A 25,067-nucleotide genomic window follows, 5' to 3' on the forward strand; every position below is an offset into this window, starting at 1 on the left:
TGATAGGTGTCGCACCGAATCTTCAGATGGCTTGGGGGAGTATGGACATCTAAACAACATTAAGTCTTCCAATCCGTGAGCACAGGGTGTCTCTCTACTTACTTGTGTCTTCTTGAATTTCTTTCAGCAACGTTTGGTAGTTTTCACTGTATAAGCCTTTCACCTCCTTGCTTAAGTTTTTCCCTAAATTTTGATGCTATTGTAGTATAATTGTTCTCTTAATTTTCTTTTCTGGTTGTCCACTGCTAATGGTAGAAACGTGACTGATTTTTTGTGTGATTTTGTATTCTGCAACTTTGCTAAATTCTTTTATTAGTTCTAACGGTGTTTTGTTTTTTTTTTTTTTGGTGGAATCTTTAGAGTTTTTTACATATAAGATCATGTTATCTGCAAACAGAGATAATTTGACTTCTTCTTTTCCAATTTGGACGGCTTCTATTTCTTTTTTCTCACCTAATTGCCGTGGTGCTCGCCAATACTGTGTCCAAGAGAAGTGGCCAGACTGGGCTCCCTTATCTTGCTGCTGCCCGAGAGAAAAGCTTTCAGTAGAAATTTAAAAAAAAAGAAAAAGAAAGAAAAACAGCATACCACAATATCACAATCACACCTAACAAAAACAAAACAATTTTCAAAGGCCTTTGTCTCAAGATGTCTTTTAGTTTTTTCCAAAATCGTATCCAAATAAGCCATGTTTTCTTATTTGTGAATCAAATATTGTTCCAGGAGAAAAATAGAAGGAAAGGGAAAGCAGGGTGTCACTGGAGTCCCTAGATGTGAATGCACAGAGACACCAAACTGAGCACCGTTTTCAAATAATTTATTAGGAATTTAAAACTGAAAATAAAACCTGGAAAAAGAAGTTACAGATGTGGAGAGAAGAGACACCGGAGGGTGGTAACTTGCTGGCTTCAAAACACCATGTAACATCTTTTTTAAAAAAATTCCCCAAACAAATCAGAAAACGGAATTTCAAGGCCCTGAGCCAGCCCATGGGCGGGCCCAATGGGGTGGGGGTGGGGAATCACAGGAAGGGAGTAGGGGAAGCTAAGTCTCTCCTGACTCAGCTCAAATGTGTAGAAAATTAAAAATAAAAACCAATAAAATGCAGCTTCTCTTTTATTAGGAAACATTAAAAAAAAAAAAAAAAACCCAAACACGAACAGCCGCGCATCTCAGTAACAAAGATTATTGCTTTGTGTTCTCAGGGCTAATAGGTTAAGCACCTCACACAGACAATTAACTCTCCAAAGGGGGGTTTAAGAATGGGGACTGGGACTGTGATAGGGAAGGGAGCTTAGGTCCCCAGCCTCAGACCTGGGGAGAGAGACATAGAGGGGGTGACAGGTGGGCCTCAGCCCTGCCACACCAGCCAGGTCACTCGCTGTTCAGGAAGTCCAACCCTGAGCCTCTTTTTCCTTTGAAGGGGGCTCAGGAGTGAGGGGCTGCCAAGGGGCTCTGGCCATGGGACCATCTTGGTGGGATACTTCAGTGAGAGAATGTGGGGGTTCCCTGAGAAGCCCTTTGCTTTCCCCTGGGGTCTACCCCTTCCCGAGTGCCCCCTGATGCCCACTCATGGGGGGCTCAGAGCAGAAACCATGAAGGCCTGACCTAGGCAGGGGGCCAGGGGAGACCTTTGGAGAGTTAATTCATTTCCAGCAGTGGCTCTGGGGGAGCCCTTCTCTTCCCTCGCCCCTTGCCCCTACACTGGGTTTCCGGGGTGAGCAGGCCCAAGGCCTTGACCCCTAGGGCCTGAGAGAGCGGGCCTGCCTCGGCCACAGATGAGGCCTGCAAGCTTACAGTAACGGTGTCTGAGGAGGGGACAGAAACACGGGAGGGAGACCTTTGCCTGGTGGGGACAGGCGACGCCCTCACCCCCAAGGGGTCGTAGAGAGGGTGGGGCTTCACCTCACAGTATTTACATATGATACAGGACGGGATGGTTCCAGGGGCTCGGCCTGGGCTACGCAGCCCTGTCCTCCTCTCCAGGGCTGGAGGGAGGTGGCCAGGGGTCCGCACCCACACAGACGTTTTGTTCTCAGCTGGTGGGGGGCACCTGGCCCCTTGCCCCCTGCGGCCTGGGGCTTCACATTCACAAACCTAGAAATAGCTTTAAAAAGTTTCTTTAAAAAAAAAAAAAAAGGAAAGAGAAAAGGAGGGAAAATCAGAATAAAAAACCCGGGTTAGGGCTGCAGCCTGTAGCAGGCCCCCTCCGCCCTCACTCTAGCTATGCACAAATACAAAAGCCTTCTGGGGTGGGTCCTATGGGGCGCAGCAGGGAGGAGGGGTGCAGACCCGAGAGGGAGAACCAGGGGGCAGTGGGGGGGGGGGGCGGGCAACTGGCTAATCCAAAATAAATAAAAGAGGGCAGGTGGGGGAAGGGGCAGAGGCAGAAGGGGGGAGATTAGTAGGAGAGCCAGACGTTGTCCAGGGGCAGGGGCTGGGGCCCCGGGAGTGGGGGCGGGCAGTAGCTGTCCGAGTCGCTGCAGGGGGAAGGGGCGGCGGCTGCGGCTGAGGTGTCCCCGCCCCCTCGCTGGCTCACTTGTGGTCCGCAGTCAGCTGCAGGCTGGGGCGCTGCAACACAGCAGGAGGTTATGGATGCCCCAGAGGCGTCCTGCCCCGAAAACCCTGTGATCTCCCCCCCTACTTTTGGGGCCCCCAGAACACAGGTATCCTCCCCACATACGCCTCTTTTCCTAACCCCGTTCTACAGGAGCGTCGTTCACGTGCTTTGCACGTTCAGTTCCCAGTTTGCAAAGCTCTTTCCCTAGATTTTAAATGACTGGATTTATTCAAACAGCACCTTCTCAGAGACGCCTTCTCTGACCCCCTGAAGTAGGCCCATCACACACAACTTACAATGATCTCACTTGATTTTTGTCTGTACAATGAGAGAGGAACCTTCTGTCTTACACATCCCTCTTTCCTGGAATACTGCTCAACAAAGAGTTGTTTGAATGAATGAACTAAAAAATTTTTAAACATTAGCCCTGGCCGGTGTGGCTCAGTGGATTGAGCCATAGGGTTGCTGGTTGGATTCCCAGTCTCTGCCACATGCCTGGGTTGCAGGCCAGGTCTCCAGTAGGGGGCATGTGAGAGGCAACCACACACCGATGTTTCTCTCCCTCTCTTCCCCTTTCTAAAAATAAATAAAGTCTTTTTTTAAACATTTATATATTTTTTAATATTTTATTTTTAGAGAGAGGGGAAGGGAGGGAGAGAGGGAGAGAAACATCAATATGTGGTTGCCTTTCATGTGGACCCCACTGGGGACCTGGCCCACAACCCTGGCATGTGCCCTGACCGAGAATCAAACCGGTGACCTTTTGGTTCGCAGCCCACGCTCAATCCACTGAGCTACATCGGCCAGGGCCCACCTCTCTGTGTGTATGCATCCTTGTCAACAAAATTCTGCTTTAATGGCTGTGTAATATTTCACTGTATGCATACATTCACATATTTGATCACTGTCCTTTTGATGGGTGATTCAGTTATTTGCAGTTTTAAAAATAAATGCCCAAAAGTGGAATCGCTGGGTCCCGGGGATGAACGTTTAAAACCTGGATCAACACTGCCCGACTGGCGTTTGGAAACCCTGAGCCTATCTGTGCCATTTCTCCTGCACCCTCGTCAATGCTGGGTGTTAGCAACCTAGAAAAAGTCTTTGCCTGACAGGTGGAACGTGCTGCCTTATTGTTTTCATTTACAGGGTTTGTCGGTTGGTTTGTTTTATGCAGCAGGGTGAGCAGCTTTTCGTGTTCATTGACCATTGCTGGTAGGAAGGTCTGTCCCCCCACTGAACAATGGGCTCAGTGAAGACAGGGATAGGTTCTGTGTCCCTGACTGGCCTCCCAGTACCAGCCCCCCCAGTGTCATCCCCACCCCAAGGCCCACCTCCTCACCTCCTGCCACCTGTCTCCTGCTTCAGTGGTACCCATTGGTGAAAGCTGTGGCAATCAAGGGGCCCTGGAAATAAAAGAATGTGACTCCTAGGTTCCTGGGGGAAGCACAGAAAGCCCAGGGCCTTCTTTTCTCCCCAGGAAACCTGAGGTGAGGCATGGACCCTTTTCTGGCCCTGTCCATGTTACTCCCACTGCAGACCCACTGCGAGATCCTCCAGGGCAAGGCCGGGGACCTGCGTATTACCAGTTCCCTTGTTAAAATCAGGGCCCCCCTCAGCTAGAATCTAGCTTCATGGGGACAGAGATGGTGAGCCTCATTTGCACAATACCCCCAAAGCCTACCTAGTGCCCAGCACACAGAGAGCAATCATTAAATGCCCACTGAATGAATGAGGACCCCTGTCCTTCCCCTTGGTGACACTCTTTCTCCATTCATTATCCCTCGCTTCCCTCTGCCCCTCAGACAGATAAGGCCTTTCCTTCCTCTACTTCGGAGGTCCTCCAGGACTGGCCACTCACCCCAAGACTGTGGCCAAAGCCGGTGCTGGGGGCGGGGCTGGCAGCGCTGATGTAACTGCTGACCCCTGAGTCCTGGTTGGCTGCCCCATAGAGCTCAGCCATGGGACCGGGGCTGGTGGTCCCCAGGAAGCCCCCTGTGCGGCTGGGAGTCGAACCTGGAGGGGGAGCCATCGTCCAGGGGTGAGAGCCTGGCAACCCAGAAAGAAGATGGTGATAGCCCTGGAGCCTTCAAACCTGCCTGCCCACCCTGACCTGACCCCGCCCTCTGCCTCATCCAGTCGGAGCTTGTGGGCACACCTCCTGGAGAGGCCTCCAAGTCCACCCACCCCACCAGCCCTGGCCCAGGCCCCCATCATCTCCTGTCTGACCACGGAGCAGCCTCTTCACCCATCTCCAGGCCTCCCTCCTGAACTGCTTTACGCCCCTCCCCGCACTGTGCCTGTCTGCCACTTCCTAAAACCCACGTCCCTCCATGGCTTAAAATGTTCAGTGTCTCCCCAGGAGACACTGGTTCCCCCGACCTCCTTCTCCCTACACCTCATTCCTGCACTCCACCCATGCTACCTGGCGGCCAAGCCTGGGCACGTGTGATTCCTTCTGCTGCAAACTCTTTTCCTTCTTTTTGCTTTCAAATCGAAAATGAAGTCGTTCCTCCTGGATGCCTTCCCCAGAGGCCTGTGAGCTCCTCTGGGGGATCCCCTGGTGCCTGCCTTCCCCCAGAGGAGCAACATCATCCTCCAGAAGTATTGCCTTTCTAACACCTGATGCCCCCTCCAGCCTTTAAGCTCTGGAGGGCAGAGGCCAGTCTCCTTCCTGGCTGGCCCGCCAAGTGATTGGTTAACACTGAGTGAATGTGTACGGAAGTCTCTCTGAGAAGGGGTGATGGTGGCTGCCTCCCCTCCCCTCTACACTTCTCTGCACCCTCTTCCTCGCTTCCTGCACCCCAGGAGGCCTTACCTGTCCCTCGAACCACAGCTGCCGCTGCCGCTGCCGCCGCCATTGGTCCGTAAGCGGTGAGAGGAATGGCTGAAATGAAAGGTATGGGCGCTTCAGCGTGGCAGATGAGGGGGCAGAGGTGGGTGGCGGAGGCCCCCTCTGGGCAGGGCCTTAGCCCACTGCAGAGGGGTAAGTGCAGTCCCAGGGTCAAGGCAGGAAGAACACTCAGGCCACCGTCCATGCCTTGACCCGTGGGGGAAATGGAGACAAGGAGGAGAGAGGGTGGCTGCCCAGCACTCAGCTCAGGCTTGGTTTCCCCCTGGACTCAAGGACACAGCTAAACAACCCAAAACTCAGAGAAGGCGAGGGTGGGGCATCTCACCCTGAGCTGCCCCTGCTCCAGAGAGTGCCCTTGGCCCAACAGGGGCCACTCAGCTCAGAGGCACCACCGGGAGCTCACGTCCCTCTTCCCAACCCCAGTCAACTGGAGTCAGGGGTGGACACGGGGTCCAGAAAGCCAGGCCCTTTGCCTCATGGTGCCCCTGACGCTGAGGTGCAGTTCGGGGCCCAGAGCTCCCTGCGTGACCTGGCTGAAGCCAGGCAGCAGCCGAGGCCACAGGTCTGCTGTGCTCCCTCTGCCGCCTCACAGACACCCCCCTGACCACCAGCCAGTCCGAAACAACCACTCCCTCCCCCACATCCCTTCAGCCCCTTTTCTCTGATCCCCTCTTCAGACACAGGGATCTTGCTATTCCCTTGTTTGCTTTCTACTTCCACCCCCACCTCCACAGCGCCTAGCGCGCTGCCTGGTACACTGTAGGTGTTTAGTAAGTGGCCCCTTAAGGAACAGAAGGATCCTCTAGGTTGGCTTGAGCCTGGGGCTGGGAGTGAGCACCCCCTACTGTTTGGTCCTGCCATGGCATCCCCTGAGAGGCTGCGGCTCAGCACAGAGCCAGGGTCTGCAGAGTTGGCATTAGCCCTCAGGAACAACAGCCTCCCATCCCAAGATGCGCTCCTTGGGGCTGTTTGAGTCACCCTGACCCTGAAATGAACTGGACTTGGGCTAGGGACACCAGAAAAGGCCCCTGAAAATCCTTGGCGTGGCCACTGGGCTGGGAATTAGTCTAGGGCAGAGGACACTGCAATTCCCACACAGTAGAGGAGCTTTGCTGAAGAGCTTCATACAATTGGCTTCTTCTCACTCAAATGTCACCTCCTCTAAGAAGCCTTCCCTGACCACTCTCATTAAGGCATTCCCCTGCCTCCAAATCCAACGGCTTAGCACATCCCCATTTTATTTTCTTCGTGTAATTTCTCACCCTCTGAAAGTATCTTATTTACTTGTTTACTTATTTACTGCTGTCCCCTCCACTAGAATATCAGCTCCAGGAGGGCAGGGACCTTCTCTGTCTCACTCACTGCTGTACCTCCACGGCTCGGAACGGCATCTGACATGGTAAATACCTATTAAACGCGTGACAGAAACACCCACATCTCCTGAAGGCCAGAGAAAAGTTCAGACCCTTGGTCTCTAGGATGGACCTCCTCCCCTGCTGAGACATCTGCCGGGGACGTTTCTTCCCTCAGTTCTTTAGAGGCAGGGGCTGGACTCTGAGGTCTGTTTTGGGGCACCTTGAGGCATTTCCACAGAGCAAAGTTAGCGTGGCCCCTCCGAGCAAGTGCTCATCCCCGCTGTTAAGGATCACTCATGTGGACAGTATTTGTTTCCCTCTCTAGACTGCAAGTTCTGTGACAGCAAGGCCTGGCAGTGTCCCACACAGTAGGTCCTCAACACAGAGTTCGTCAACGAGTAGAAAAGACCCCCCCATTCTGTCTCCCCCATTGCAGGTCAAACCCCATTCTATTCAGAGAAGAGCCTCAATCACCCCCACCTCCAGGGCTCTCTAATCCCTCCCTTTTCTTTACCCCATTTTTCTCTTCCCCCTTCGCCACTTTGAGGGACCCCTGAGCACCCCTTGGAAGGAAGGTCTCATTGAAAGCTGCATCCATCCTCCACACACGGCCAGGTTGGGGGGGGAAGAGTCTGGGGATGGGGTGGGAGAGAAGCAGGTTGAAAAGAGAAACCCCTTGCAGCCCACCTCATCTGTACACACCCTGCCCCTCCCCTTGGCCTTGACCCCAGCTCAAGGCCGTGTGAAAGCTCCAGTTAGAGAAATGACTCTGGTGGCTAGGCACCTTCATCCCACTTGCCCAGAAGTCCCAAATGGGTAGCCAGAGAGCTGGATTCGCCCCTCAAATAGGTCTCATTTGGTGTGTGGTGGTTAAAATGTGGAGTTTGTTGCCAACACTTGAAAATAACTGGAAAATTCATTTGAAAGCAAAAGCCGGGTTTCTGGCTTCTCTTGGAAAATGAGACCTGATCATCCTGGGTCTGTATGTCCCCCCAGCAAGGGTCAGCTCTGGCATGGCGTGCAGGCGTGCCCACTCCAATTTGCCGAAGTCCCCACCCGGCCCCCGTGCTCTGAGTTTGAGACCCTGGCATCTTCACCACTGGGTCCCGGAGCCTGCATGGTGTGCGGCACATGGGAGGCGTTAGATAAATATTTGCCAAATGGATGAATGAGTGGCTTTGCCTCCATCTGCCCGGCTTGGCCCTGTGCCCTACCCTAAGGGCCATGTTGCTACATAGACTGGCCAGTGCCCAGGCAGAGTCTGCTGTATCCCCACAGCTGGGGGGCTGGCGGGCAGGAGGAAAGGGGCCCACTAACTTTCCCCCCGGGAAGGTCCCTGAGTCCTTCTCTGTCTCCCCATGTGGCCTGCGAGGTGTATGAAATCCGAGCGACTGACCTGTAAGCTCGGGGAGGACTGGGGCGCTCGGGAGAGGGGTCCGCTCTACACGGAATTCTAAAATGAAAGGTAAAACAGCTTAGGAAGATGCAGGGGAGGCCCCTCCGGCATGGCCCAGGGAGGACAACTGCACCCACATGGACACTGGGTCGGGGGACAGGCCATGCACAGGATCCAAGAGCTGGGGATGGGGAGAGCATGGTCCCAGCAGGCAGGGTCAGGGGAGGAGACACGGAAACAGAGAGGAGAGATAGAAAGGACGGGCAGGGTTGCCACCTATACCCTGGGCACGGGCAAAGCTGCAGCTACCATGCCTGGTGTTTCTTAAAAGGCTGGAGATTGCACCAGAACATCTCCAAGAATCCCCTTCTATTTTTTCCGGGGAAGGAGCTGGGGAAGCAGCTTTGGTGAAAAAGCGATGACCCTAGAGCAGGTCAGGCTCGGGTTGGAGTCCCAGCTCCAGCACTTTCCAGCTGAGTCATCTTAGCAAGTCGGCTTCTCCCCTCTGAGCCTGCTCCCTCACCTATAAAACGGGGCACCAGCAGCCCTCCCCCTGAGACCATTGTCAGGATCAGACAACTTTTAATGTAAACACAGGATTCCAAGCTGGGCAGCCCAAGAGGCAAATGATGAACGTGCTTAGGGACCCTCTAAAAAATAAGACAAAAAAAAAAAAAAAGAAGGCAGCGGCAGCTTGCAAAATATTTGATATTTGATAGTTCAAAGAAAACAATATGAATAGTCATCATGGGAGAGTTCAGAACTTTGTCGGGCTCCTGGCCACTTATTTGAAGGCCTAGTGTTATTGTAATTTTGAATTACAAATGAGGGTGGTGATCAGCATGCTTTTCAATTGTTTGTCAGCATTTGGGGTCTCATACGGTCCTGTCAGCTTTGAGAGGCTCAGTGTAGCACATGGTCACTCTATGGGTGTCTAGAAAGACACAACCAATGTGCCCTCCATCACAAGCCCAGTGCCCTCTTTGGTGGAAGTGGCAACCCTGGAGGTACAGGGTTGGGTGGGGAGGACAGAAAGACAGGGCAGAGAGGTTGCCCCGGGAGAGACCAATGCCATGCGGGGCCACGCTGGAGATCCTACCCCCAGCTTCTGGGGAGGGTGTGAGGAGAGGGTAGGTGGGGAGAGGCGCTCCTTCCTCAGACATGCCCTTCCTTCCAAGCCTCCAGCAGGCAGACCCCCACCCCCACCTCAGCCATGCACCCCTAGACACCACCCTGAGGAGTCAGACTGCCTGGGAACCGGGGACATGGTGGCGGCAGAGAAACACCGAACAGGACTTACCGGGGAACTGGTAGGTGTAGCCAGGGGCAAGGCCTGTGTAACTCCGGCTGGCGTAGGTCGTGGCTTGGAAACCGGGGTAACCTGATGGGATAAGGGAGCTACTGTCAGATGCCTCACCTACAGCTTGGACCCTGATCAGCAGGGAACCCCAAGCCACTCATTTCCCTCTCCATCCCGTCTCACAAGTACCAGTCAGTCACAGGTACCAAATACCTTCCACATGTACTATTAAAAGATCTATTTTACCAATAAGAAAACTGACATAGGGGCTAAGAATAATCCAAACCCTTGCCAAGGCCCTTCATGTGCTGGCTCCTGCCTCCCATTCTCATCTATACTCTGCCCCTGGTCACTCTGCTGCAGCCACACCCACCTCTCTGCTGTTTTTCAAATCCCTGAAGTTCCTTTCCACCTCACAGCCTTTGCATATGCTGTTCCCTCTTCCTGGAACACTTGTCCCCCTAGGTTTTCACATGACTGGGTTCTCTTTAAAAAATAAATTGTTTTTAATCCTCACCAGAGGATATTCTTTCATTGCTTTTAGAGAGATGGGGAAGGAGAGAGGAAGGGAGAGAGAAACACTGATTGGTTGCCTCCTGTGTGTGCCCGCCGGGACCAGGGACACATGTCCAGACCTGGGATCATATGCATTCAGACAGGGGATTGGACCCGTAACCTAGGCATGTGCTCCAGCTGGGAATCGAACCCACCTTTCGGTTATGGGACTCACTCCAACCAACCGAGCCGCACCTGCCAGGGCGTGACTGGGCCTTTTCCATTGTGTGAGCCTCAGCTCAACCACCACCTCCTCAGAGAGGCCAGCTCCCAAGATTCCCCCATTAGTTCCAACACTTATCACATCACCCTGGTTTCCCTTTTCATGGCCCGGGAGATCCTATTCTGAACGCATGGCAGGGTTTCTGTAAACGCTGATTTTCTGTGTTCCCCGTCTTTTATTTCTGTATCTTCAGCACCAGCATGGTGCCTGCTACTTAGTATATGTCTAATAAGTATTTGTAGCTGTGAAATAAAAATCACGTCGTCAGTAGCGATGGTGGGAATGGGATTAAAATTCAGATCTGACTGGCTCCGAGTCGTTTCACCACCATTCTCACTGTTAAAGGGTCTGTTAAAGGGTTTCTTTTTCTGTTTTCCCTCTTTAAATGGGGTGAAAAATGAATCACCTTGAAAGAAAACTTTCTCAATGTTCCAGATCAAAGGAGGCTAAGGAGGCAAGACAACTAAATGCAAGACCGGATTCCAGCCTTGTTCTGGGGGGCAAAAATATGCTATAAAGAACATGACAGGGTCTACTGATAAATTCAGAAATAGATTACATTAAAACATTGTGTCATTAGAAAATGCATTAAGTTGACAATTATTATGTGGTTTTATGAAAAAAAAAATCCCTCATCTTAGGAAACACACAGTGAAATATCTAAGGGTAAAGGGCCATAACGCACATCATTTGCCCTCCCGTGACTCAGGGGAAAGTCACGAGCGCACTGCGCGTGTGCACACATACGTATGTACATACAACATGCATACACGGAGGGAGGAAATGGTAAAGCAGTGGGGTACGCTGTTAACAATGGGTGACTCTGGTAAAGGGATAAGGACGTTCTCCGTGCTACTTCATTTTCTCAACCCTTCGGAAACTTTGAAACTGCTTCCAAATAAAAAGTCCAGAAAAAACCCCGAAACTTCAAGAGAAGATCTTGAGCTACTTGGGAGGGTGCTGTCCTCACCCATCCTACCTGCGATCCCAATCCTGACCCTCTAGCCCACACTATGCCCCCCCCACCCCCACACAAAGACCCCCTTGTACGAGGCCTCTCCCTGCCTGCGCACATCCCGTCTCTGCAGGGAGCCGGCCTGCTTGCTGGGCCCCAGCTCCATCTCCCACCCTCGGTCGTGGCCCAAGCGTTGCTGAGCCTGCTCCACTGCCAAGGCTCCTGGCAGCCTTCACCCCGTCCCTGGGGGGCTAGCCAACATCCAGGTGGGTTTAGGTTCCTCCTTGGGCTCCCACAGTCTCCAGTCCCTCTGTGGTGACATGGCCAACTTACTCTTGTCCCCCACTGGATGGGGAGCCCCATGAGGGCAGGTGCTGTCCCTCAGAAGCTGCTCAGTCGATAGCAGTTGAATGAACAAGCAGCAGCCTTCTTTTTCCCCGCCCAAAGGCCTTTGGGTTTTTGTAAATGCTGCTCCCTCTGCCTGGCACGCTTTCCCTTCCCTTTTCCCCCAACCTCCCATAACTAGCTCCTACTCAACCCTCACACTCAGCTTAAACGTATCTTCTTTTCTGGCTTCTTCAAGTCTTGGTCAAGTTCCCTATGACCCCATGCTCCCCTGGCATCCTACACTTCTCCATCCTAAATCTATTTATGTTCTTAACTATTTGTTTTCCCTGCCAGACCATAAAGGTCCAAGGAGAGTCACTGTTGTACTTCTTGGCACAGTGCCTGGCCTTTATAGTTGCTCAATAACTATTTACTGGATGGATGAATGGATGGATGGACAGGACCAACTAATGAGCTGAACTATTCTTTTGGCCACCACCAGAGGGCAGTACCCCACAACAAAACTGCCCCACCATCGGTAGGCCTGCCAGACCTGAGATCCTAAGTCCCCACTCCCGCCCAATGACTCAAATAGAAGGGCAGACCACAGAGGATGGACAACACCCACGCAGTCCCTGGTAGCCCTGGGAGCAGTTCCAGGCAGGAAGAAGCTGCAGGTGCAGGCCTGGCACATACCCAGCATGCCAATGCCCAGCATGAAGGCGTCCATTCCATAGGGCATGACTCGAGACCTCCCCCGGGCCGAGCCCGTCGGCGACATCACCTCTTTTGGCTGAGCTTTCTTACATTCCACCTGCAATGAGACCTGGCCGTCAGTTCCTCCTATAGTCCTAGGGTCACCAACCCTCTTGTTCCCTGGCAGGCCTTTTTATGGTTAATTTCATAGTTACCGTTTACAAAGCACTCACTGTGTGCCATGCAGGCGCTGTGTACACGGCTTTGCATGCAACAGCTCAGGAATGTTTACACCAACCCAATGATGACGCTACTATCATCACTCCCACTTTACAGGTGAGGAAACTGAGGCTTGGAGAGGGGAAATTATCTGCGTAGTGACTAGGCTAGGAAGAAGTGGAGTGGGGATTTCAACCCATGTTTTCTTTCCCCCGTCCCAAGCCTTTTAACCTCCATAGGACACTGCCCGGCTACCCAGATCTCCAGGGTGTGAGAGGTCTATCCAGCGGGCTCCACCCCACGGACTGAGGCCCCTCTGCCTGCCTCCAGAGCCCCTGAGCGCCCCTGGCTGGCTCATCCTGGAACCTCAGTCTCTCTCTGCATCTCCACTGCATCTACTACCAGCTCACCATTTTGTTGTTGATTTCATGGAAATGGATTTCACACACTTTCTCCACAATGTCTTCGCTCTCGAACGTGACAAATCCGAACCCTGGAGGGCAAATGCAGGGTCAGAACCAGGCTCATGGTCAAAACCCAGCCCTGCGTTACACCAATACCACCGCTCCTCTCCCGTGGGTGAGAGTCTGAGAGTTAACGAAAGGCTCTGCCCACGCACAGTCCAGGAACCTCTTGACTACCTCCTGGTCTCAGGGTTTCTCGGTCCAAATTACAAACGTGAAAACTGAGGCTCGGGGAAGTAAAGTGCCTTGCTCAAGATTACACAGCAAGTCAGAAAGTGGCCAAGCTAAGATGAAATTTCACTCAACATGCCCTTTTCTCTTCCTTAGCTGCTTTCCGAAGAGGGAAGGACAGACACAAACACTTACTTAACCTTACACAAACGTGTACAGATCCAAACATGTTTGTACACGGTCACACTCGTATAGGTAGACACATACACACAGAGGTACCTACATCACACACGCACACACACACACACACCGGTGCTTCCCCAAACACAAAGACCCCACGTACATGTACACAGTCACCCTGATACAACAGATACACACAAATATTCAGATACTGACACCCTCGCACGCAGACATACACACGTGTAACAGCACATAGCCAACTCCCAGAACAGGTTAAAAGGCCCACGGGCCTGAAGCAATTTGAGATACAGCCCTGCCTCCTCCCAGGTGTGCCCCAGGGACTGGAACGGGATTCTCAGAAGACAAGGCCTCTGGGAGAAAAACAAGCAGGCTATGCAAACACTGTGGCCCAGATGCTCCCAGGTTCAGGGGCAAGGGGGCTGGGGGCTGGGCTCAGCCTGAAGGTGGGGGGCGGTGGCAGGAGCAGGCTGCCTGGGGCTTTGAGTCAGCAAGTCAGCCTGACCCCAGGGTGGCCTGGCCTGAGCTCTGGTTACCAGGACAAGGTAAGCCCCAGCGCAGACACTGGCTGGGCAGACATCGGGCAGGGTGGGGGTGGAGGGCTCAGCTGGGGAGAGTCTGCTCCTCTGCTCCTCTCGGGTGTCTGCAATTCTGCAAGTTTCTAGCACAGGAAACGGTGGGACAAAAGCCTTCTGTAAGGCCAGACCCTGGAGAGGATGCAGATCCTCAGGGGTAGGATGTCAGGAGGAGAGATGAAAGGGCAGCTGTGACCTGCAGCCCCCTGGCTGACCACAGGCCCCCAGCCTGGACTGCAAAGGGGGAGGGGGCCACACTCACCTCGGTGCCGGTTGGTGGTTTTGTCAAACATCAACATGGCATCGTCCACCTGAAACAGCCATTTTGTTGTTGGAGGTCCCACCAGAAACCAGGGACCCATGAGAGCTCCAGAGCAGCGGCGGCTTTGGGCCCTCTCCCCTATTGCCCAGCCCAGCCTTTATCTTAAACCTGCTCCCCGTGCTGGGGGTTACTTTCCATCTGCAACCTCAACTGGATGCCACAGCAGCTAGCTCCCTGTCAACCACCAGATTCTCAAAGGATCAGCCTGCAAATATTAAGCACCAAATATATGCCTGGCACTTGGCCCCATCGTCCCCTCCACATTCCCTGCATGGCGAGATTCTCCTGTTGCAGATTAGGAAATGGGCTCAGAGAGGTGAAGTCGCCTGCCCAAGGTCACACAGCAAATCCTAGATCAAGTCTGGGAGGAGGAGGCACTGAAGAGGCAGTAGAGGTGGAAATACTAGATCAAGACCTGAGACCAGGAAGCAAAAGCCTCTCCCCTTTTTGCAAAAGGCCAGGAGGACAGCAGCCACTCCAGCCAGTCTCAACTCCCCTCTCCGGGTACAGATCTTTTCCTCTAATTGAGGTTTCCTTTTGCTAGAGGCTGTAATTAAAGCAAGTACAGTTCAGTGCTTGGGCTGCTTGCCTCCCACTGACTGGGGGAGGGAAGGGGCTGAGGAAAGGGGAGGGTCTACACTATCTCTCCTTCCTTAAACCCCAGGCTTCTCTTCCTGCTATTCCCTCAGGCATCCCCTTGGATCCACAGACGGCCAAAGACCTTACTTCCCTCCCGCAGCCCCACCTCCCTCCCTTTGCCTACATCTGGTGTGTTCTTCTGGCCCTCTTAATTCTTCAGCCAATGTCAGCTAACTCTTGGGGTTAAGCTAAGGTCTGATTCACCCTTGGTGGAAATCAAGGGTTGCCTCTGATACCCCTCCACTGCACTCCAGCTGCTGACCCTCCCACAAACGGTCAGACACCCAAGGGATGAAGGAACACTTCCTGAAGCCGTGGGGCAGGGCCTCTCCCCCTCTCTCCTTCGCTCTCTTTCCAGGCCTGTCATCCGCCTCCTTGAAAGAAAGGGCAGCCCCTGAACAGGGTGGTCCTCCAACTCCCAGGGGCGCCAGGCTGATCAGGGCCTCTGACTGCCCCCGGGGAGAGCCAGGACCCCACTGAGGCAGGAGGCAGCTGGATCCTGGAGCATCTGGGAAGGAAAAGACATCTCCCTTCCCAGGAAGCTTTCTGCCTTGGGGCCCTGCAGTGCAGGGGAGGTGTCACCTTCACCTCTGTCCTTAACACCAAAATTAGCTGGACTATCCAAACTAGACAGACACTTCAGGCTCGGCACATCGTCCCCCCATCCTTAACCAATGTAAAAGAGAAACCCATAAAGAAGGGTCGTGACAAAAACACAGGCTTTGAATTGGAACCCCAGGTCCTGCCCTTGCTGGTGGGTAATCTTGGATAAGTGGCTGTGTCTTTGGGACTCACACAACTCATCTGTCAAATGGGTGTCAGAGCCTCTTATGGGCAGGAGTTAAATGAGATGGTACACTTAACACTCTGAACCCACAGTGCCTGGCATACAGTAAGTGCTTAATCAATAACAACTATTATTATTACCTTACTATGGAAGAGCTTGCCCACAGTCACATGGGGGGGAAGAGGGCACACAGCTGGAGAGAGCGGCCCAACACCACTCACTGCCCTTGCAGGTTTCATTAGGGCAGTGCCTGTGTCAGCTGTCCCCGGACCGACTTACTGAGCACCTGGACTTGTGCTCGGGGATTATGTTTTGGACGGATGAATGAATGAATGAACTAGGAACCAGCCTCCTCCCAACACTATAGCTTTGAGTTCCTGCCTGACTCACAAACTGATTATCAGCCCAGATCCACAGCCCTTTCCCCCTTCCTCTACCCAATCTTCCCAGCTACCATCCCTGATCCCCCAGAACCTTCAACCTGGGCTCCCACTGGACAGACCCCTAGTGGGGCAGTGAGGTCGAGGCCAGGGTAGGGAGCAAGGAAAGTGGCTGGGGGTCCAGGGGACCCCCACCAGTGTCCCCTCCTGGGGCCAGCTGAGGGGAGGAAGGCTCCCAGCCCGGTGTCCTTAATAGGCTTTGGTCTCCATGGGAACCCAAGGGCAGGGGGGCTTGGGAGGGGGGAGGGGAGGCGGCCCGGGCCTGCTGACCAGTGGGAGCCGCCAAGTTCGGCGGCCTCTAAGCCTGAGTGGCAGCCATGGCGGCTGACCATTGTTCCCCCCTCGGCGGCGGCCCCTCAATCCGGGCGGGGGGGCCCCCCACCGCAGGGCCCTTGGCATTCCCGGCTGTCCCCCTCGCTCCCTGGCAGCCTATTCTCCGTCTCCCCCTGGCCTCCCCGGGCCGGTTTCACATGCCAACGCCGATTTAGGCCCGAACAAAAGACGCGGCCGCTGACGGCTTCTCCTGGGGCCCGGTTGCCATGGCAACGCAGGCCCCGGGGGCAGGCGGCCTCCAATCACAGCTGCTGGATCAGATTAGTGCGAGCTCTAATGCTCGGCGCTCAGACACAAAGACACCCCGCCGGAGAGAGCGGGGCCTGCTGCTTCCCAGGAGCGTCCTTCCCTCTGGGGCCCGGGCCGCCGACCTGCCCTCCGTCCTGGACCCGGGTCCCCACGGGGCGCCTGAGCCTCCGCCTCTGGCCCCCACGCCGCCGGCATCCCCTGGTCAGGGGACCTCCCAGCCTCTCCCCTTCTACCCTAGAGACAGGGGTCTGGAAACCTACTCAGTCGCCAACTCACATCCCATTTCCCAAGCCACCTTCTTTGCCCTTTGCCTAACAGGGAACTAAAAATACCTTGATGGGAAAGTAGAGACCCAGCCTGTAGCTGTCTCAAGGAGGACTAGGTCAGGGACCCCAGCACCAAGCACCGCACTCCTATTGCATCCTCAGACTAAAACTCGGTCCCCTCTTTGCCATCTCGCCAGGGAACCTTGACGTTGACATTGCTCACCTTTCTGGGGACGTCCTATTCTCATGTCCTCACATCTCCTACTTCACCAACAGCCCCAGAAATTAAAGCTGGGTGCACCTCAGAGCTGAGAGCCAGTCCTTTGGGCCTGATCTTCACCACCCCACAATGGGTGGGGGATCGGCACCCGCCCCCTCCCAGCTCCTGCCACAAGCTCCCACCTGTGTAAGCAGGGTGCTGAGTGCCATTGGGAGTCCTATTTATTGCCTCCTTATCGTCCTCACCAGGAAGGAGTGGGGGAAGGTGCAACCGCCTATGGCCGGGCAGGTGCAAACTCCCAGGAGGCCACGGGGGTGACTGGATTGAACTGGCTTCAGGAGAGCAGCCTCCCTTGGGAGAATGAAGATAAGCCAGAGAAAAACACAGGCGAAGGGCAACAACAGAGGCAGCTACTGTGTGTGGCTTCTGTCCCTGGGGATGTGTCCAGAGTGTGAGGCCCATAGAGAAGCCAGGAGCCTGTGCGGTGATTGGCCTGGCCTCACCCACAGAAGGACCTACACCTTTTTTCACCTTCTGCAGGAACTGGAATGACCTGGCTGGACTCTGTTTACACCTGACCAATTCGACAGGCTCTTCACACCCCCAGCAAGGCCCCCAATTTGACCTACCTTCCCGAACTGCTCAAAATATTGTTTCACGTCCTCCACCGTTGTGTTCACTGACAGCCCCCCCACAAAGATCTTCTTCGTCCGAGTCACCATCTGTTGGGGGAGAGAATGAAAAAGTGGGCATCTGAGTCCCGTGGCCTACGGCCACAGCAGGGGCTCGAGCCCTCCTGCCAGGGTGCCAGCTGACAAGCTCTCCGTGGCCCTGGCTACTAGGAAGGCCCCCACCCCCCCACAAGCTCCCCCTTGGGCCCCCGCCTCTAGGCCTGTCACAGGCAGCTGTGCACCCCACACCCTGGCTGGCTCCAGTGTGCCTGCCTCCTGCCTCCCTCCCTGGGGTCCGTGTGGGGAAAAGTCCTTCCCTAAAGACCACCATAGAGAAGGGGGTGGGTTAGTGACCCAGACCTACAGCCTTAAAGACCCCACACGTTTCCCCCTGGGAAAGGCCAAGGCCCGTCACAGAGTCCCCCTGAACTCCATGCCGACATTTTCCTCACCAACCTCTTCCCAACCCAACCTTTGGCAGCCCTGTGGCCCCAGCCCTGTTTTAGGAACAACACATGGTCCTAATTACCCCAGGAGCGCATGGCTAATCCACGGCAATTCCCAGCCCCATCCTAACACTAAAGCACCTTCTGTCACCAAACTGCTTAATGGAATTAACCCAATTCCGACCACGTGCTCCCTGGTGCGGCTTCCTTCGAATACCTGCTCTGTAATTGCTTTCAGGCCCTCTGCTGGACCCTCCCAGAGATGCCCCTTTCCTGTCTCTTAAAAAGCTGTCCCTCACCCTGACCATGTGGCTCAGCATCACCCCACAAAGCAAAAGGTCGCCAGTTCGAATCCCAGTCAGGGCACATGCCTGGGTTGCAGGTTTGGTCCCCAGACGAGGCGCATACAAGAGGCAACCGACCAATGTTTTCCTCTCACACCGATGTTTCTCTCCCTCTTGTTCTCTCTCCCTTCCCCTCTCTCTAAAAATAAATAAATAAAATCTTTTTTAAAACAAAGGTGCCCCTCTGCCTTCATTGTGGTAGGATTGGGGCACCATGGCTCAAAGTCCTGAAGCATCTTAGTTCCCACCAACACCCTCACAAAGAGGAAACTAAGGTCTCCTGGAGAGGGACCTAGTTCTGGGACACTTGGTAAGTCAGCAGACACAAGGATCCTGCTCTCTGTTCTGTAATCAGCTGTCCTGTCTGTCCCCTACATTCAACTGCTCAAAAGTTAAGATCTGGCTAGTTGCCCTGGGCCTGGAATAGAATCTCAAGCCGCTGTCCTGGGCCCAAAGTTTTGAGTGCTGTATAGTTCGACTGCGCAGAAATCTGTTTCTCACACACCCAGAAAAATCTGCCAGAGCCCCAGGGGAAGAAAGCCCTTGGGAGGGCAGCCACAGTCACCCAAGTTGAAAGACAACAGGTGATGGACGCCATGGTTCCTTCCCCTCGAGCCCAGCACGTCACACTCAAGAGGTAGGATGGTGACTGGGGTCAGAGGCAGCTCCCTGGCCCAACCTAACTCAGCCTCAGGGGTTAAGTCTGTCAGAGGCACTGGGCACAGAGGCTGTGATCTCTGAGGTCAGAATTCAACTCACAGTCCAAACCATACTGGCTTCAAATACAGGACAATGAGTCCCCTGAGGGGTTCCCCTTCTCCCAACACATGCAGCCCCCTCCCCGGCCTACTCCAGAGCACAGATGGAACGATGACACATGGTGTCTTCAACCCACAGAGCAAGGACATAAAAAATTCTCCCTCCCCCCACCCCAGTCCCCACAGAGGTTCCAGAAGCATCCTTCGTAGAAAGGAATGCTGGGAATATCACTGCCCTCTGTAACAGAGCTCCCCCCAAAGACACGCCTACCTTAGGTTGTGCTCGCCGAGGAAAGGCCACCTTGGGATCAATCTGAAAGAGAAGGGGCCTTGGTTATCACACTTCAGATGGGTCACCACATAGCCTTCAGCCCTGCAGACCTCTCTCGTCCCAGGACACAGAGATGACAGAAGCCACCACAGCCTCTAGCAGGAAAGTGTAGTGGTTAAGCACTTGGGCCCAAGAGCCAGGCTACTGGGTTCGAATCCCACTTAGACCGCTTCCCAGCTGTGAGACCTTAGGCGAGTTACTTTACCTCTCTGAGACCCAGGGTCAAGCTCACTTGCAAAAGGGGCAAACAGTAACATCCACCTCAAAGGGTCATCTGCAGGTTATATTAAGTAAAGCTTACAAAGCACTTGGCATGGTGTCTAGTGTACAGTGAGAACCTCAAAAAGTAAGCAAAGTCGTATTCCTTTAAGCACCAGGTATATCGAGGACCTTGCCAGCTTAACTGACTTCACACAGATACCTGTCTAGGTGAGGCATGCAAATTCATACTTTTGAAGTCTTGCAAATGGAAACGCTTTGCTTCAAGATAAGAGTTCATAAACCACCAGCAATGAACTCAGTTGTTCCCCCAATACTACCGGCATCTAACAGTTCTCCTTGAGGGTGCAAACAAACAGCTTCCCGAGAATGCGAGAATGCAGTTAGGCTCGGGGTGAAACACAGAGCCCAGGCTTTGGTGACGGGCAAGGGCATGGGACTTGGACTCAGAAATTCTGGGCCCCTGGCCAAGACTGTGATCTTGGGAACCTGCCTGGCCCCTCTGAACCTCAGTTCCCTCATCTGCAAAGTGGGGACAATCACACCCACTTTTCCCAGGGATAGCTGGAGGAAATCAAATGAGATAATGTGGGCAGTTCGGCCCTTTGCGAACTGCCCTCCATTGCACAAACAAAGGTGCTATTACCAGTGGGCTACTTTTGCCCTTGGCTATGAACAACCAGAGGGGAAAAGCAATGCACACCTGGGTATCCCTGGGTACTCTACCTGTACTCAGAGATGGAAAAAGGCAGGACATGAGACATCCTGATCAATGCAGAACCTAGGAAGTCGGTCATTCCAGAGTTTCTTGGCACCCGCACGGGTGGACGCCACTCAGAAGTTCACCAGCCAATCGCAGGCAAGATCTATCTTTTCCCAAAGTTCCTTCCGTTCAAAACTCAGCCTCGTCTGAGGCGACTGGCTCTGGCTCCTCTCTGCCTGAACGGCACAAGCCAGGGACCAGCTTCCTCCAGGATCCCCCACTGGAATTTGCCCACAGAGAAGGAACCTCCAAAACCCATCTGGGGCAGAGCCTCCTCTCTCCCCAAGTCCCACTCAGCCCGAGGGAAAATCACAGCTATCCATTTTCCCTGTCTGACAGTGTGATTTTGTAGCTACTGACAGGTTCGTCCTTCTAGATCTCCTGGAAGCAGCCTCTCAGCCACCAGAGCACACCTCAAACAGTCCCCTTGCAAGACCCCAAAGGGGAGATGGTGCCCAAGCCATGTCCCGCAGACCCACAGACACCCCACCCCTGACAGGCCCCACCTCCACTCTGACTCACAGCTGGCAACATAAATAAAACCCAACAAATAAATAAAAGGTGAAAGTCAGAACCTAAAATAGACTCCCCACAATAAACCTTCCTCCCACCACCCCTGAGGCCAGAGAACGCCAAATACGAGGCCCCTGTCCTTGATTTCCAAATCTCAAAAGGATGCCCCGCTCACCCTCCTTCCTCCCCTCTCTCGTCCCCTTATCAACCCTCCATTTCCCCACGCCCCAGTCCCAGCCCCTAAATCTCAGCTTCCTAAGCACCGCAGAAGCCATCAGTGCATTCTGAGGACAGGGGATGGTAGGAGAACAGGCAGCTTGATGGCAGATAATCACCAAAAACAATAGGCCACTGTCTCTCCATTCCCAGCTTGGGTCACTCAGTCTGAGCCAAGAAGATCCTTTCAGAGCCCGCAAAGTTGAGGCCTGGCCTCGTTTGCTCATTACCGGGAGCAGGAGTGGGAGCCACTAGGCAGAGATAACAGGAGCTGGGGACAGGCGGTAATTTAACAATTTCTTAGGCACAACCAGCTATTGTTGCAGGTAAACAGGAGCCAGTGACTGACCCAAGCAGGGAGGCCTAGGGCTGGAGGAGAGTGCGGGAGTGTGGAGAGAGATCACACTGTCCCGGTCCCTTGGCAGATGGTCTCCCCACTCACAGGCCACCCCCCATGATTTTCTCCTTTTCCCTCTCCCCGTGAGCCACGGCCTGGGCCAGAGCCCCCTGCAGGACCCAAGACCCTTCCGAGCAGTGGGACAACAGCAAAATGTCCCAGGACTCTGAATAGCAAACAAGCAGCTACGATCTAGCTCTCAGAAGGGTTCTTCCAGGCAAGCAACTCTCTTCCCCCAAATCCCTTCCTGGGCCAAGCAGGTCTGTGTCTTCCACACAAAGCCAGGAGCTCACTGACCAAAAATCAGGGGAGGGCGGTGAGGGGGTTCAGGGATGCTTGGCCATTGGTCTGGAATGGGGGGGTGTCGCAGAGCCAAATACTAGTTGCAGTTCAGAGAAGCCGCGGGGTGGGTCTCTGCAGCCCTGACTCACCCAATTTGGGCAAGGGGAGGGACCGAGCCCCACCCCAACCTCCGCTCTGCGGTGTTCATATTAGCATGTATAGGGAGGGGGTGGCAGCTGATTCTCCCTTCACGAGGCTGGAGGGGTCGGGAGATGAAGCACCTCAGGGCAGGCCTGGGTTTTTTCTCCTCCCTCGCGCGTCAACTCTAGTGACAAAGTTTCAGAGCCTGGCAGCCCTTCTACTCAGAAAACTCCCTTCTTCCTCAAGGACCCAGTCCAGCTGTCCCCTGGGGAGAGTCCTGACCCTCTCCTCCGGCGGCCTCCCTCTCCCAAAGGACCCCCAAAGCCCCGAGGGCCACTCACTGTTTTGGAGTCGAGCTCGTGCCGCGATTGCGCCAGCACTTTATCCACCCCCGCCTGGTCCATGAAAGTGACGAAGCCGAAACCCCTGCGCGCCGTGGTGAGGGAGAGGCAGATGGTTACAAGGCAGTGAGTGGCGGGGAAGGGGGGCGAGCCAGGAGCAGGAGGAGGGGGTGAGGGGCTCACCTGGATCTCTTGGTCAGGGGGTCCCGCATCACCAGACACTCCTTCACCTCCCCGAACTGGCCGAAGTATTCGCGCAGCCCTTCTGTAACCACACACCCGCCTTCGGACCAGCCCGGCCCCGCGCCCTTCCCCCCTCCCCCGTCCTTTGCCCCTGGTGACCCCGGCGCGGCCCCGCCGCCCCCGCGCCAAGCAGCCCGTGCGCTCTCTACTGTCCCCCCCCCACCTCCAGCCCTCACCCTGCTCTCGTGGAGCCTCCTGGCGCCCACGGGGGCCCCAGGAAGCCCAGGGCCGAGCTGGGCTGGAGGGGGGACGGCTCCGGCCGGGTTCCCGCCGCTCCGGGAGCCGCCTCACAAAAGTTTGAGCCGCAGGTGCGAGCGGAGTTGGCGCTGCCGCCGGCGGGTCCCGGGGGCCCAGCCCACCCCCCGATGCCCCCTGAACCCCTCATCTCTTCCCCTCCACCCGCAGGGCCGTGCGCGCTTGGCGATCGCCCTGCACTCTTGGGGTCCCCGGGCGGGGCGCGAAAGAGAGCGCAGAGACACCGGGGGTCAGTAGGGCACAGGGCCGAGCTGGGGTGTCCGGTTCCGGGGTGCCGGGGGGTCCAGGGTGCCCTGCCGGGCCGGCAGGCGCTCCCAGGCTCGCTCACCCTGCGTAGTCTGCCAACTGAGTCCCCCGATGAACATCTTGCTGCGGGAGGAGGAGAGACACAAAGGGCCCGCGTGAGCGCCGGGAGCCGGGGCGCAGGGGGCGCGGGCCCGGGCCCGGGGGAGGCCCGGCCCGACCCGGATCGGCCATGTTGGCGGGGCCGGGGCGGGCGCGGGCTGGGCAGGCCGGGCCGGGCCGGGCCGGGCCGTACCAGGGGTCGTGCGGCGAGTCCGGGGAGGCGAGGCCGGGCTGGGGCGCGTCAGTCTCCATCGGGAGCCGCGGGCGGCGCGGGCAGTGCAGCGGCGGCAGCGGCAGCGGCAGCGCTCGGCACGGGGCAGATGAGGTGCGCGGCGAAGGGGGCCGGACGGACAGGCCATGCTGCCCCCTCCCCCGACCCCGCTCGGGCGGGCGGGCGGGGACGGCCGAGGGGAGGGCCCGCCGGGGGCCGACCTGCCGGCTCCTCCCCCCGCCGCCCTGCGCGCATAAAGCCCCGCGCTCGCCGGCGCGTCCGGGCGCCCGCGGAGGTGGCGGCGCCTGGACCCTGCTCTCGCTGGGCTCCCGGGTCCCCGAGGGTGAGAGAGACCCCGAGTTCCGATGCGGGCTAGGACCTGGGCGCGGCCGCAACCCCCACCCACCCCAGCGCGGGGGGCCGGGCCGCGGGAACGCCCTCCCGGAACGAAGCGCTTCCCGGTGCCTTCAAGGTAGCTCGGTTCCCGATCGGGGACCCCCCAGTCCTCCCTCTCAGGCCCCCGCTATCCCGAATCTGAGAGATCCTCAATATCCCTGGGTCGGGAGGGAGACAGCGTCATGTCCCCCAAGCCCCTCGCGGCGCATGGGGTGAGAATCCCTCCATCCTCCCAGCCGGAGCGAGAAGCCGCCCTCCGAACCCCCAGTTGCCTCGAACCTAATTTAGGGTTCCCTCTCAACGGCTTTCAATCCACTCCCAGTGTCCCATATCCCTCAGATCCAATTTGGGGAACCTTTTCTGTGCCTCGCGTCCTGAGTGGGGAGCCTCCACCCGCACCCCAGTAGAAACCGCATCAGTTTCCCCCATTGCTCTTCATCCCTTGCTGTCCCGAATGAGAATCCCCCTTAGCTCTCCCCAATCCCTTCCGTCCACAGAAGCCCCCCTGCCCCAAGCCTGTGTTCCCAGATCACTGCCACCCCCACCCCTAGTACGAGGAGTCTCCTCTGTTTCTCTCGCTCCCGGCTCTCGTCCGCCCCGCGCAGACCACTGACTGGGTTTGGTAAAGCGGGTTCCGGCCGCGCCCCGGCCCCTCCCCACCCAGTCCGGGGAGAGGTCAGTGCCTCTCAGAGACTCCCCTTTCCAGTTTAGGAGCCTCAGGGCTCCCCGGTGCACCTTCCCCTCCGGACGACGCCCTTGTAAGCCCCACACCATCGGACCGGAAGAACCTAACTGCCCACCCACCGCGTTAGGCTTTACTTCTCTCCGTCCATCTCAATTTGAGATACTGCTCCCGAAGGCCAACACCTTCGGTTCCCCTTGCGCCTCCCCATGCCCCATCTTACGGGTCTCTGAGGTCCCCCCGAAGGTTCACTCAAGGCTCCTGGCGGCCATCTCGTCCCCCGTGAAAACTTCCCTCCTTCCAGCCTGGGAAACGTGAGCAAGTCCACGCTGGATCACCTTGGAAGCCAGAGGCGGCCCTCCCTATCCCCATTTGGCCAAGTCCATATCCTCTCCTTCATTTCCCAACCCGG

At 55.6% G+C, this 25,067-nt stretch overlaps 1 protein-coding gene across 10 annotated transcripts; it reads right to left on the bottom strand.

Moving 5' to 3' along the window:
- Positions 1–802: 802 nt before the first annotated feature.
- Positions 803–24,414, bottom strand: MSI1 (musashi RNA binding protein 1). 10 transcript variants are annotated; one of them, XM_053928541.1, is made up of 15 exons: positions 23,560–23,741; positions 23,350–23,390; positions 22,707–22,788; positions 22,524–22,608; positions 19,592–19,633; positions 17,731–17,823; positions 14,108–14,156; positions 12,848–12,930; positions 12,219–12,336; positions 9,463–9,543; positions 8,163–8,219; positions 5,376–5,444; positions 4,419–4,573; positions 3,900–3,963; positions 803–2,571 (listed from the first exon to the last, which is right to left on the bottom strand). In XM_053928541.1, exons 1-14 carry the CDS (start codon positions 23,616–23,618, stop codon positions 3,922–3,924), a joined length of 1,056 nt encoding a protein of 351 aa, XP_053784516.1. In that variant the 5' UTR covers positions 23,619–23,741; the 3' UTR covers positions 803–2,571; positions 3,900–3,921. The 10 variants fall into 10 exon arrangements, with proteins under 10 accessions (XP_053784516.1, XP_053784515.1, XP_053784519.1 ...); XM_053928540.1 differs by having other exon boundaries at positions 4,419–4,606; positions 23,560–23,740; XM_053928544.2 differs by lacking the exon at positions 8,163–8,219.
- Between the last annotated feature and the right edge of the window lie 653 nt (positions 24,415–25,067).

The sequence above is a fragment of the Desmodus rotundus genome, chromosome 7 (genome assembly GCF_022682495.2).
Source record: "Desmodus rotundus isolate HL8 chromosome 7, HLdesRot8A.1, whole genome shotgun sequence".
In the NCBI taxonomy this organism is placed as follows: domain Eukaryota; kingdom Metazoa; phylum Chordata; class Mammalia; order Chiroptera; family Phyllostomidae; genus Desmodus; species Desmodus rotundus.

Bases quoted from the DNA above. Each gene is read 5' to 3' on its own strand.
- MSI1 (XM_053928540.1), bottom strand. From the start codon at position 23,618: ATGGAGACTGACGCGCCCCAGCCCGGCCTCGCCTCCCCGGACTCGCCG. The intron at 22,609-22,706 runs GTGAGCCCCTCA...CACGGCGCGCAG, and splicing joins CCCCTGACCAAGAGATCCAG to GGGTTTCGGCTTCGTCACTT. The intron at 14,157-17,730 runs GTAGGTCAAATT...TGGCTGTTTCAG, and splicing joins ATTTTGAGCAGTTCGGGAAG to GTGGACGATGCCATGTTGAT.